The sequence below is a fragment of the Chiloscyllium plagiosum genome, chromosome 6 (assembly GCF_004010195.1).
Source record: "Chiloscyllium plagiosum isolate BGI_BamShark_2017 chromosome 6, ASM401019v2, whole genome shotgun sequence".
Lineage (NCBI taxonomy): Eukaryota > Metazoa > Chordata > Chondrichthyes > Orectolobiformes > Hemiscylliidae > Chiloscyllium > Chiloscyllium plagiosum.
In genome coordinates this window covers 587,934-599,200 of record NC_057715.1, presented here as the reverse complement: position 1 = coordinate 599,200, position 11,267 = coordinate 587,934, and the positions used below count along the sequence as shown (strand labels likewise).

Genomic DNA, 11,267 nt, shown 5'->3' with positions numbered 1-11,267 from the left:
GTTAAAAATCACACAACACCAGGTTATAGTCCAACAGGTTTAATTGGAAGCACTAGCTTTGAGAGCGCTGCTCCTTCACAACCACCTGATGAAGGAGCAGTGGTCTGAAAGCTCATGCCTCCAAATGAGCGTGTTGGACTATAACCTGCTGTTGTGATTTTTAGATTAGATTACATTCCCTACTGTGTGGAAACAGGCCCTTCGGCCCAAAAGTCCACATTGACCCTCCGAAGAGTAACCCACCCAGACCCATTTCCCTCTGACTAATGCGCCTATCACTATGGACAATTTAGCATGGCCAATTCACCTGACCTGCACATCTTTGGACTGTGGGAGGAAACCGGAGCACCCGGAGAAAACCCATGCAGACACGGGGAGAATGTGCGAACTCCACACAGGCAGTTGCCTGAGGTTGGAATCAAACCTGGGACCATGAGGTAGCAGTGCTACCATATCTTGTGAGCTTTATTTTCAACATTGGTGTACATAAAAAACCACAGGACGGAGCACTTGTCTGTGGAGCAAGATTCCTCCCAGACCAAATGGCTATGCACACAACTACAGGTTACAGAATTCCAAAAACCCAGTAAATTAAAATATACATTGTGTTTCGTTCTGATCTATTATGTTCACGAATAGTTTGAAACAATTGAGATTTTTAAAATGTGTCTGTGCTCTCAATTGAAGAACTGACTTTTTGCCAGTGGATTTGAAGCATTCATGTTTTTGATCCTTCGCTATCTTGTTTTATGGACTACTTTGCAAACCTTTCTATTAAGGCCATAACTATAGTAAATACAAGTCAATCTAACATTTATTAGCAAACAATTCAGCTGAAAAAAGTGAGCAGAATTGTTTGTCTCATTAAGTGCACCTTGATACTGAAAAGGTTGGGAAGCACTGCTTTATACCTATCTATAGTAAAGCATTCTTCAGTTACCCTGTGTTGCAACCAGTCTAACAATTATTTGATTGGCTCCTGTGTAGCTGAACATTTCATGGGTGTGAACAAGACAGACAGAAGCTTTTGGATGGCTGAAAGGATGTTGTCATCGTTCTCCAGTAAAAAAAACTAGTCTGAAGAAAGCCAGTTTATTTTCACCCATTAGTTGCTGTAAGCTGTGGCTTTTAACCAGTAAGTCAGAGACATTATAATTTGTGAACCAGTCACTCTGTACATCCGGTGAAAGTGAATGAACCAAAGAAACGAAAAAAGAACTGAAGATTTGAGAAACAAAAGAAAAAACCCATGGAATGCTGAGGGATGGCATCATTGAACTGCATCCTCATTTTTTTCTCTTCTGCCCATAACACCAATGCATTATGTCTGCTTATGTCTGTTGTGGAGTTTTAGAAGAGGGATAGAGTTGTAGCCATTAGAGGTTATATATTGCCAGTTCATAGTTGTTTGACTGCAGTTAAAACATATTACTAATAAATATGTAATAATTCTTGTTAAATAGAAAAGTCTGATCCATTTTTTCTGTTAACTTGAGTCTATCAGACAGATTAATTGGGGACTTTGCATACTTTGATAACTTTTTAAAAAACCTTGAGACAATTGCTGGATTGTGGGGCTTGACTTGAAATGCACGACCATAATAATATGTGACACCACCTTTTGAAGTGAATTGATTGAGAGACCAACTGTTAAAACTCAGAAAAAGAAATACCAACTTGTTTTAGTTTTGGGGAAACGATGGTATAGTGACAATATCACTGGACTAGCAATTCAGAACTTCAGATTAATGTGCAAGTTCAAATCCCATCATAGTAGACAATGAAATATGAATTCAATAAAAATCTGGAATTAGAGAAGAGCTGACTTAATGATAACTGTGTAACGACTGTCAATTGTTATAAAAACCCATCTAGTTCACTGATGCCATTTAGGGAAAAAAATTCTGTCATCCTTACCTGGTCTGACCTATCTGTGACTCCAGACCCACAGTAGTATGGAAGTAAGGAAGGACCGTGGTATCTGAAAGCTTGCAGTTTCAAATAAACCTGTTGGACCTCTCTGCATTATTGCATATCCCGAGTCATAGGTTAGCAGAATAGTGAAGACGACGTTTGGTATCCTTTCCTTTATTGGTCGGAGTATTGAGTACATGAGTTGTGAGGTCATGATGCAGCTGTACAGGATGTTGGTTAGGGCACTGTTGGAATATTGCATCCAGTCCTGATCTCTTTTCATTTGGAAGGATGGTGTGAAAATTGAAAGGGTTCAGAAAAGATTTACAAAGATATTGCCAGGGTTGGAGGATTTGAGCTACAAGGAGAGGCTGAATAGGCTGGGGCTGTTTTCCCTGAAGTGTTGGAGGCTGAGGGTTGACATTATAGAGGTTTATATAATCATGAGGGGGATGGACAGGATAAATAGACAAAGTCTTTTCCCTGGAGTAGGGGAGTCTACAACTAGAGGTTTAGAGTGAGAGGAGAAAGATGTAAAAGGGACCGAAGGGGCAGCTTTTTCACACAGAGGGTGGTACGTGTATGGAATGAGTTACCAGAGGAAGTGGCGAAGGCTGGTATAATTACAACATTTAAAAGACATCTGATTAGGTAGATGAATAGGAAGAATTTGGAGAGATATGGGCCAAGTGTTGGCAAATAGGACTAGATTAGGATATCTGGTCAACATGGACAAGTTACACCTGTATGACTCTGTGACTGTAACCTGGTATTGTGTGATTTTGGACTTTGTCCACCCCAGTCCAACACCAGCACCTCCACATCAAAGATATCTAATGTTCATCTTCAGAATCTGGCACTGATGGTCACAGATAAACTGCACATTGACAAATTGGAAGCTTTTTTGGTTGATGAAGAGAGATAGGGCAAGTTGAAGATAGGGCACTCTCAAAGCAATGCCAGGTGCAATGTACATACCCTTCATCTGGGGGTTGCCAGTGACATTACAGAATCCTATTGCCTGAGCTATACAACACTTCTCATCATAGGCAGAAACATATAAACTGATATAATCTGGAAAAAAAATGGCATCAGTCATTTCCCAGCTGTATTTGTAGGCTGAAGATTGGGAGGTATCACACAAATATAATTGGAAGGAACAGGGCCCAGACCGAAGTCAGTCTGAGCAGCGACAGCAGCAACAACAGAGCGAAGGAGAGTGCACTAGGGGTGAGGTGATGGGGCGGGGAAGGGGGGGTGGGGTGGGAGGAGGCAGAGATGGTGGTGAACAGCAGCAGCCAAATCAATTCCTGAGGAGCAGGGTCAGGGTGAAGTTGTGTGTAAACAGCAGAAATACCTGAGATGAAAACACATGGAGAGAAGGCAGTTGGTTTTTAATTGGCAAAATTCACAGCTTGCTATTTAAACCTTAAGGGAAAAGTATGATTTTTTTTCCCCTCGACGTCCAGAATCTGTTTTTTCCCCAACTTTCTCTCTTTTGCCCACATGGTTAGGGGAGCAGGCTATAATTACCATTCCTTTCTATAGCTCTATTGAAATCCTGTAACTCTCTTCCCACCAGCACTCTGAATGTACCTACCATCAGTCCCACCCCCAACCAATGGACAGCAGCAGGGCAAGTGGTATTTCACTATCACCTTCAAGGGCAATTAGGAATGATCAATAAATTCAGAAATTGCTGGAAAAGTTCAGCAGATCTTGCAGCACCTGTGGAGAGGAATCAGAGATAACATTTTGGTTTGAGTCACCCTTCCTCAGTTCTGACATGCTGCCAGCCCTGCTGAGCTCTTCCAGCAATTTCTGTTTTTGTTCCTGATTTACAGTAACTGCAGTTTGTTTTTGCTTTTTATGGCCAAAAAATTGTTGTTTAGCCAGCATCACTCGCAACCTATGAATGAATTAAAAGAAAAATTGCCTGATTCTGAATAGGATGATCAAAGACTTTGCTATTTCTTCTCTCATTTCCCATAAGGTAATTCTCATTTGGCCCATTAGTCCCTCTAGGGCTATGGGCCAAAAGCTGGAAAATGTAATTAGTCAGACAGTCATATAGATGTACAGCACGAAACAGACGCTTTGGTCCAACTCATCCATGCCAACCAGATATCCTAACCTCATCTCGTCCCATTTGCCAGCACTTGGACCATATCCCTCTAAACCTGTCCAATGCCTGTACACATCCAGATGTTTTTAAATGTTGTAACTGTATCAGCCTATGTAATTTGTAATTGAACCAGTGTTGCCAGATTTTTGTTGACTGCCACAATGGGCCAAATAGTTTCCTGGACTGTAAACATCCATGAGTCTGTAATATCCTTGGAGACATTTCAACTTGATCTGGAGATTTTTCATTTCTAAAAGATGAGAAAATTATTCCTCAATTTTAATTCAAACTAATACTTTATATACCTTCCTTTTGATTGCAGTATCATCCTTCTTATGAAGCCAGATGCAAACTATTCCTTACACACTGTACCAACCTCTCTTGCTTCCACATAAGACCTGATGGTCAAAAACACAACTATTTATTTGCCCCAACCTATCTCTTGTTATTTATGCATGAATTTTTTTCTTGATTTCACTTTACAGAATTTTTCAAGCTCTTTGTTTTTCTAAATTTGCAAGTAAATTTCACCCCACTGCCTTTTACACAGTTTGCTTTTTTTTTTGACTGTGTACAGCTTTCGGTATCGGTCATAAGCTTCCCATTTTCTTCTTTATCCTGTCCTTTAAGCTTACATCCCGGAGGCTCTGGACTTTTTTTAGTTCACTCTTCCTTCTAGGGAACATGCTTGCTCCAACCTCTCAGTTTCTTACATGTCTCCCATTGCTCCAAGCAGCTGTTCATCCAAATTAGCTTAATCACAGAATTACTTTTGCCCTAATAGAGAACTTCAATTTTTGGTTTATCTTTATATTTTTCCATGATTATCTTATGTCTAACGGAATGGTGATTATTTCTAAAATACTCCAAACAGATAGCCTTTGTGCTAGCCCAGTTCCACTCAAGAACAGAATGACTTCTCTCGATAGGTTTGCTACATTCTAGCTAAAATTAGCGATTTTTGAGAAGATTTGTGGCTCAGGTCAATGATAAGCCCGTAAGTTAGCTCACTGAATTTGAAGGTTTGCTTTCAGATGTTATGTCACCATGACTAGGTAACATCACAGTGAGAGTCTCAGGTGAAGTGCTGGTGATATGACCCACCTCTCTATTTATAGATCTTGGTTTCTTCTCCCTAGCCCTACATTAAACACCGCAGTGAAATCTCCCCAACACTAGGTAACATCACAGTGAGAGTCTCAGGTGAAGTGCTGGTGATATGACCCACCTCTCTATTTATAGATCTTGGTTTCTTAAGGTGGGTGATGTCATTTCTGTTTTTTTTCCAACGGAAGGTAGATGGGATCTAAATCGGTGTGTGATAGAGTTCTGCTTAGAGTGCCATGCCTCTAAGAATGACCTTGAAAAAAGAACCAGAAATGACATCACCCACCTTAAGAAACCAAGACCTTTAAATAGTGAGGTGGGACATACCACCAGCGCTTCACCAGAGACTCTCACTGATGATGTCAAGATTAGAGTGGTGCTGGAAAAGCACAGCAGGTAAGGCAGCATCCAAGGAGCAGGAAAATCGACGTTCGGGCAAAAACCCTTCATCAGGAATGCTACCTAGTATGGTGATGAAACATCTGAAAACAAACCTTCAAGCTCAGCGAGCTAACTTACAGACATACTACCTACAATGTTTTCCCGAATGAAAGTTAAAAAAAAAATTATGCTTCTTTCACATTAATTCTCTTCAAGTTAATACAGACAGATCATTGATATGCAACTCCTAGCACAATATCTTGTCCTTATTTGTTCCATCGCCACTTAACTGTATGGGATTCTAGAAGTGCAATTTGCCCTTTTTGTTCTTCAGTTCAATCATATAATGGGCCTACTGGTATTAACTCCGGCAGCATCAAGGAGCAGTAAAATCAACGTTTCGGGCATAAGCCCTTCATCAGGAATGGCCGAAACATTAATTTTTTGTGTTTTTCCAGCACGATACTCTCGACTGATCTCCAGCATCTGCAGTCCCCACTTTCTCCTTCTGGTATTAACATTTGACTATTAATCCAGAGACCCCAGTTAATGTTCTGGGGTCTGGTGTCAAATCCTGCCATGGCAGACAGTAGAATATGAAATCAATATAAAAATTCAGAATCAAGAGTCTAATGTTGACCATGAAATCAATATCGATTGTCAGAAAACCCATCTGGTTCAATAAAGCCCTTTCGAGAAGACAATTGCTATCCTTACTTGGTCTGGCCTACATGTAACTCCAGACCTATAGCAATGTCGTTGATTTTTAATTTCTCTCTGGGCAATTATACATGCTGGCCTAGTCAGTGATACCCATATCCCAAGAATGAATAAATAAAAAGGACTTGTTTGATTATCCTTTACCATAATTACACTCCTCACAAGTCTTCATTTAATAAAGACTTACGTTTACATTGTACTTATCATGTCCAAACTGCCAATGGTGTCATTGATTTGGCCCTGCCCATATTCTACAGAAGTCACTTGTATAAAAACAGAAGTAGCTGGAAAAGCTCAGCAAGTCTGGCAGCATCTGATGACCCTTCCTCAGAACTTTCTCACCGGACCTGAAACGTTAACTCGATGACTCTCTTCATAAATGCTGCCAGACCTGCTGAGCTTTTCCAGCTACTTCTGTTTTTATTCCTGATTTATAGCATCTGCAGTTCTTTTGGTTTTTACTCACTTGTATGTTCAACAGAATATTGGTTGAGAACAAGACGAAACATAGTAAATCTGCATCCGCATAGCACAATTAAAAAGGCTTTCATACCAACGCTGAAATGCATTTGCTTCTGCTAGACTACAAAATAAAACACTTTTTTCTTTGATTTGATTTATTGCAGTCACATGTACCCAAGTACAGTGAAGTCTTGTTTTGCAAACAGTACAAGTAGATCATAGCAAACAAAGACATATAGATCATAGTGTGTATACACGTAGCATACAAAGCTACTGAGAAAAGAAAGTTCAACATTAGATTTGAAATGAGAGGTCTTTCCACAGTCTAATGAGAGGAAAGAAGTGGTCTTAAATCTGTTAGTTCACGTGTTCAAGCTTCTGTATCTTCTGCCTGACGGAGGAGGTTGGAGGACAGTACTAACAGAGAGGGCTTTTTGATGATGTTGGCAGCCTTTCCATGGCATGGTAACTGATTGGTTAGCACTGCTGCTTCACAGCACCAGGGACCCAGGTTCGATTCCAGCCTCGGGTGACTGTGTGTGGAGTTTGCACATTCTCCGTGTGTTTGTGTGGGTTTCCTCCCACAATTCGAAGTACCACCAGTTAGATGAATTGGCCATACTAAATTGCCCATAGTGTTCAGGGATGTGTAGGTTAATTGCATTAGTCAGGGGTAAATGTACAGTAATGGGGAATGGGTTTGGGTAGGTTACTCTTCGGAGTGTTAGTGTGGGATTGTTGGGAGAAAGGGCCTGTTTCCACAGTTAGGGATTCTATGAACAAGTGTAGATTGTATCTATTGATGGGAGGTTGGCTTCCGTAATGGTCTGGGCTGTGCACATAACCTTCTGTAATTTCTTATGGTTGTGGGCAGAGCAGTTGCTGAACCAAGCCATTATGCACACAAATAGACGCATTATGGAAAGCATTTCAAGTGGTTACGGAAAGGGATAAGACTTCCATAAAAGGTTTTTAATAGGAGTGAAGCAAATTCCAATATTGTGAGACAAGAACTTTCAAAGGTTGATTGGAGTAGACTGTTTGTTGGTAAAAAGACATCTGTCAAGTAGGAGGATTTCAAGAGTATGATGATGAGAATTCAGGGACATTTTGTTTTTATTAGAGTGAAGGGTAAGGCTGGTCAGAATAAGGAAAAATTGATTAATAAAGATATTGAGGTCCTAGTCAAGAATAAAAGAGAATTTTAGATATAAACAACTGGATTCAAATCAATATAAAGAATGAAGGGGCATTCTTAAGAAAGACATCAGGAAGGCAGAGGAGCCATGAAATAGCATTCACAGATCAGGTTAAGGATAATCCAGAGTTTCTACAAATATATTGAGCAAGAGGGTAACTATAGAGAGGATAGGGCCCCTTAAAGATCAAAGTTTTTGCCTTTGTGTATGAAGCCCAGGAGATGGGAGCAATACTAAATGAATATTTTGCATTTTTTAAAAGTCTGGAGTCCAGAGAATGCAGAGAAATAAATTTTGTAATATGAACTTATTAAAACATCAAGAGGAAGTTTGGGAAGACTCAGAGAATATAAGGGCAGATAAATCTCCAGGACCTGACCTAACGTATCCCAGAACATTATGGGAAGCAAGGTACGAAATTGTGAGACCCTTTGCAGAAATATTTGTATCATCTATATTTATGGGTGAGGTACCTGATGACATGATGGCTAATGTTGTAGCTTTGTTTCAGAAAAGTCGTAAGAAGAAACTGGAGAACTATAGCCCTAAATTGTTCAAGGTGATTATGAAAGATAGGATTTATGGACATTTTGAGAGGCATAAATTGATTAGGGGTAGCCAGTGTTTTGTGTGAGGAAAATCTTCTCACAAACTTGATTGAGTTTTTTGAGGATGTTATCAAAAGATAAATGAGGGCAGGGCAATAGCCTTGTTTACTTGGATATCAGTAAAGTCTTTGACAAGGTTCCGAATGATAGTCTAATTAGTAAAGTTAGGTCACATGGGATTCAGGGTGAGCTCGTAAATTGGATACAAAAATCCACTTGATGACAAGCAGCACAGTGGTGCTGGAGGGTTGCTCTTCAGACTGGAGGCCTGTCCTAGTGGTGTTCCACAGAGAGAAGTTCTGGATCCTATTTAGTTTGTTACTTATACAAATGATTTGGATCAGAATATGGAAGAACGTATGAGCTACAGAAAATTTAAGGCAAACTTAAGAGGCATTCAGTATAATCAGACTACTTAACCAGATACTCCAATTTATTCCTGAGCTAAAAGATGAAGAGACTGTACATGCTGTCACTCAAATTCACTTTTTACATCCAGTTTGATTAACCCCATCAGTTCAACGGTTCTCCTGATCATATCAGGAAACTAGATATCATGACTAGGACAAAAATGTTCTAACTGTTCCTTTGATGGTACCACGGCAGATTGGGCACTTCCTCAGGGATGGCGCACAGTCTGTACAAACAACCAAATGACCACACATTATAAACACAACCGAGACCTCCTTGTCCATACATACTTTACAAGTTCGTTCTTCCTGCAACCTTCGCAATTGTTCTTCCATGGTCAAGCCTAAAGAAAACAGAAGTTTCATTAGTTTCAAAAACTTACACATGCACTAACAGTTCATTGTCTGAATGTTACAATATTTAACAATCCTAGCATTTCCATAGTGAAGTACAGAGAAACCTCGATTATCCGGCACTCAATTATCCCAATTTCGGATTATCTGAACAAGATCGCATGGCTAAACTATGTATTCTGGCATTCAATTAACCAAACAAAATACTCCCCGCTCATGTCCTTTGGATAATCAAGGCTCCTCTGTAATTAGGTAATCCAGCCCATGTAGATTAGATTTTAAGAAAGACATTTGAAGAACTTCTTTATTCTTAAAACCTAAATTATAACATCTTTGATTTACTTATTTTATTCATCACACGGGGTTTGATGCTGCTGACCAGGCCAGTATTTAACCCATTCCCTAACTGCCCAAGACTGTGGTGGAAAGCGGTCTTTGTGAAATGATGAACTCTTGGGATTTAGTGCAGTCTGGAAGAATTTCAGGATGTTAACACAGTGACAATGAAGGCACGTGATGCAGTTCTAATTCAGGATGGAGTACAGCTGGAGGGAAATTTGTAGGTGATAACCTCCCAATGCAACAGCTGACCTTGTACATTTAGGTGATAAGAGTGCATCTTGTGGTGAAAGGAGAGAAACTTATAAGTGATTGGATGTGGTGCCAGCCAATTGGGATTTGTGTGTTCTGGACAGGGACTGGGGAGACAGGAGACAAATTATTTTGCGATTTTGGAGAAGATTTGTAGCCAATGTTGTAAGCTTGCTTGCTGAGCTGGTAGATTTGTTCTCAGACAATTCATCACACATGCGAGGTAACATGATTAGTGAGCCTCCAACGAAGGGTGTTCTATACTGCTTTTTATTTGTGTGTTTTGGTCTGTTGTAATGGGTGATATCACTTCAGGTTCTTTTTCTGAGAGATTGGTAAATGGGGTCCAAATCAATAAGTTTGTTAATGGAGTTATGGTTTTTTTAATTCTGGAACAGGATGAGGGTGTCGCTGGCTAGACAGCATTTATTGCCAATCCCTATTTGCCCAGAGAGCAGTTAAGCTTCAACCACATTGTTTTGGGTCCAGATATTTACTGAATTCAGTTTCAGTAACTGAATTCAAATTTCATCATCTGCCATGCTGGGATTCGAGAACAGGGCCCTGGAACATTACCTGGGTCTGTGGATTAACACTCCAGTGATAATGCCATTAGGCCATTGCCTGGTTTGAACGTCAGGCCCCTAGGAATTCCCGTGCGTGTCTTTGTTTAGCTTGTCCCAGGATGGATGGACTGTTCCAGTCGAACTGGTGTCCTTTTTTGTGTGTGTATATGGATACGAGTGATAGTGGGTCATGTTTTTTGGTGGCTAGTGCTTACAGAGTATCTTGTATAATGACATTCGTTCTGCTGATTATTGGTACATGGTCCGTTAAATTCAGCAGGAGCTATTTCAGTGTGGTGGTAGGTTTGTGGATTACCATGATGCTGAGGGGCCAGAGTAGTCTGGTTGTCATCTCAGAGATGCCTTTAATGTATGGCTGGGTGATTAGAGTTACTGGGCATGTTGGGCCTCCTTGTTTAGGTCTGTGGTGTAGGAATCCGTGAACTGCGCTGGTCAGGTACGCACTGTTCCTGAATACATTGTACAGGTGCTTTCCCTCCACTTTTTGAAGTTCCTGGGTGGTGCAGTGTATCGCACCTCATTTAAATAATGTCCTGATGCAGCTCTTTTTGTGGGTGTTGGAATGGTTGCTCCTGTAGTTGAGTATCTGGTCAATGTGTGTCGCTTTCCTGTAGACACTGATCTGCAGCTCTCCATTGGCTTTTCGTTCTACTGTGACATCTAGGAAGGAGAATCTGTTGTTGTTCTCTTCCTCTTTGGTGGACTTTATACTGGTAAGGATGTTGTTTGTGTGTTTATGGGTTTCTGTTAATTGGTTATGTTTCATGATGACAAAGGTGTCATCCACATAGCTAACTCAAAGCTTGGGC

General features: G+C 40.4%; 1 protein-coding gene across 4 annotated transcripts in view; it reads right to left on the bottom strand.

The window, feature by feature from the left end:
* Positions 1–7,879: 7,879 nt before the first annotated feature.
* Positions 7,880–11,267, bottom strand: part of birc2 (baculoviral IAP repeat containing 2) — a 36,187-nt gene continuing 32,799 nt past the window's right edge. For all 4 annotated transcript variants that reach the window (XM_043691123.1, XM_043691122.1, XM_043691126.1 and 1 more), the window contains exon 9: positions 7,880–9,270. In XM_043691123.1, coding sequence (XP_043547058.1) covers positions 9,077–9,270 — 194 coding nt within the window. In that variant the 3' untranslated portion in view covers positions 7,880–9,076. The remainder of the gene's footprint in view (positions 9,271–11,267) is intronic.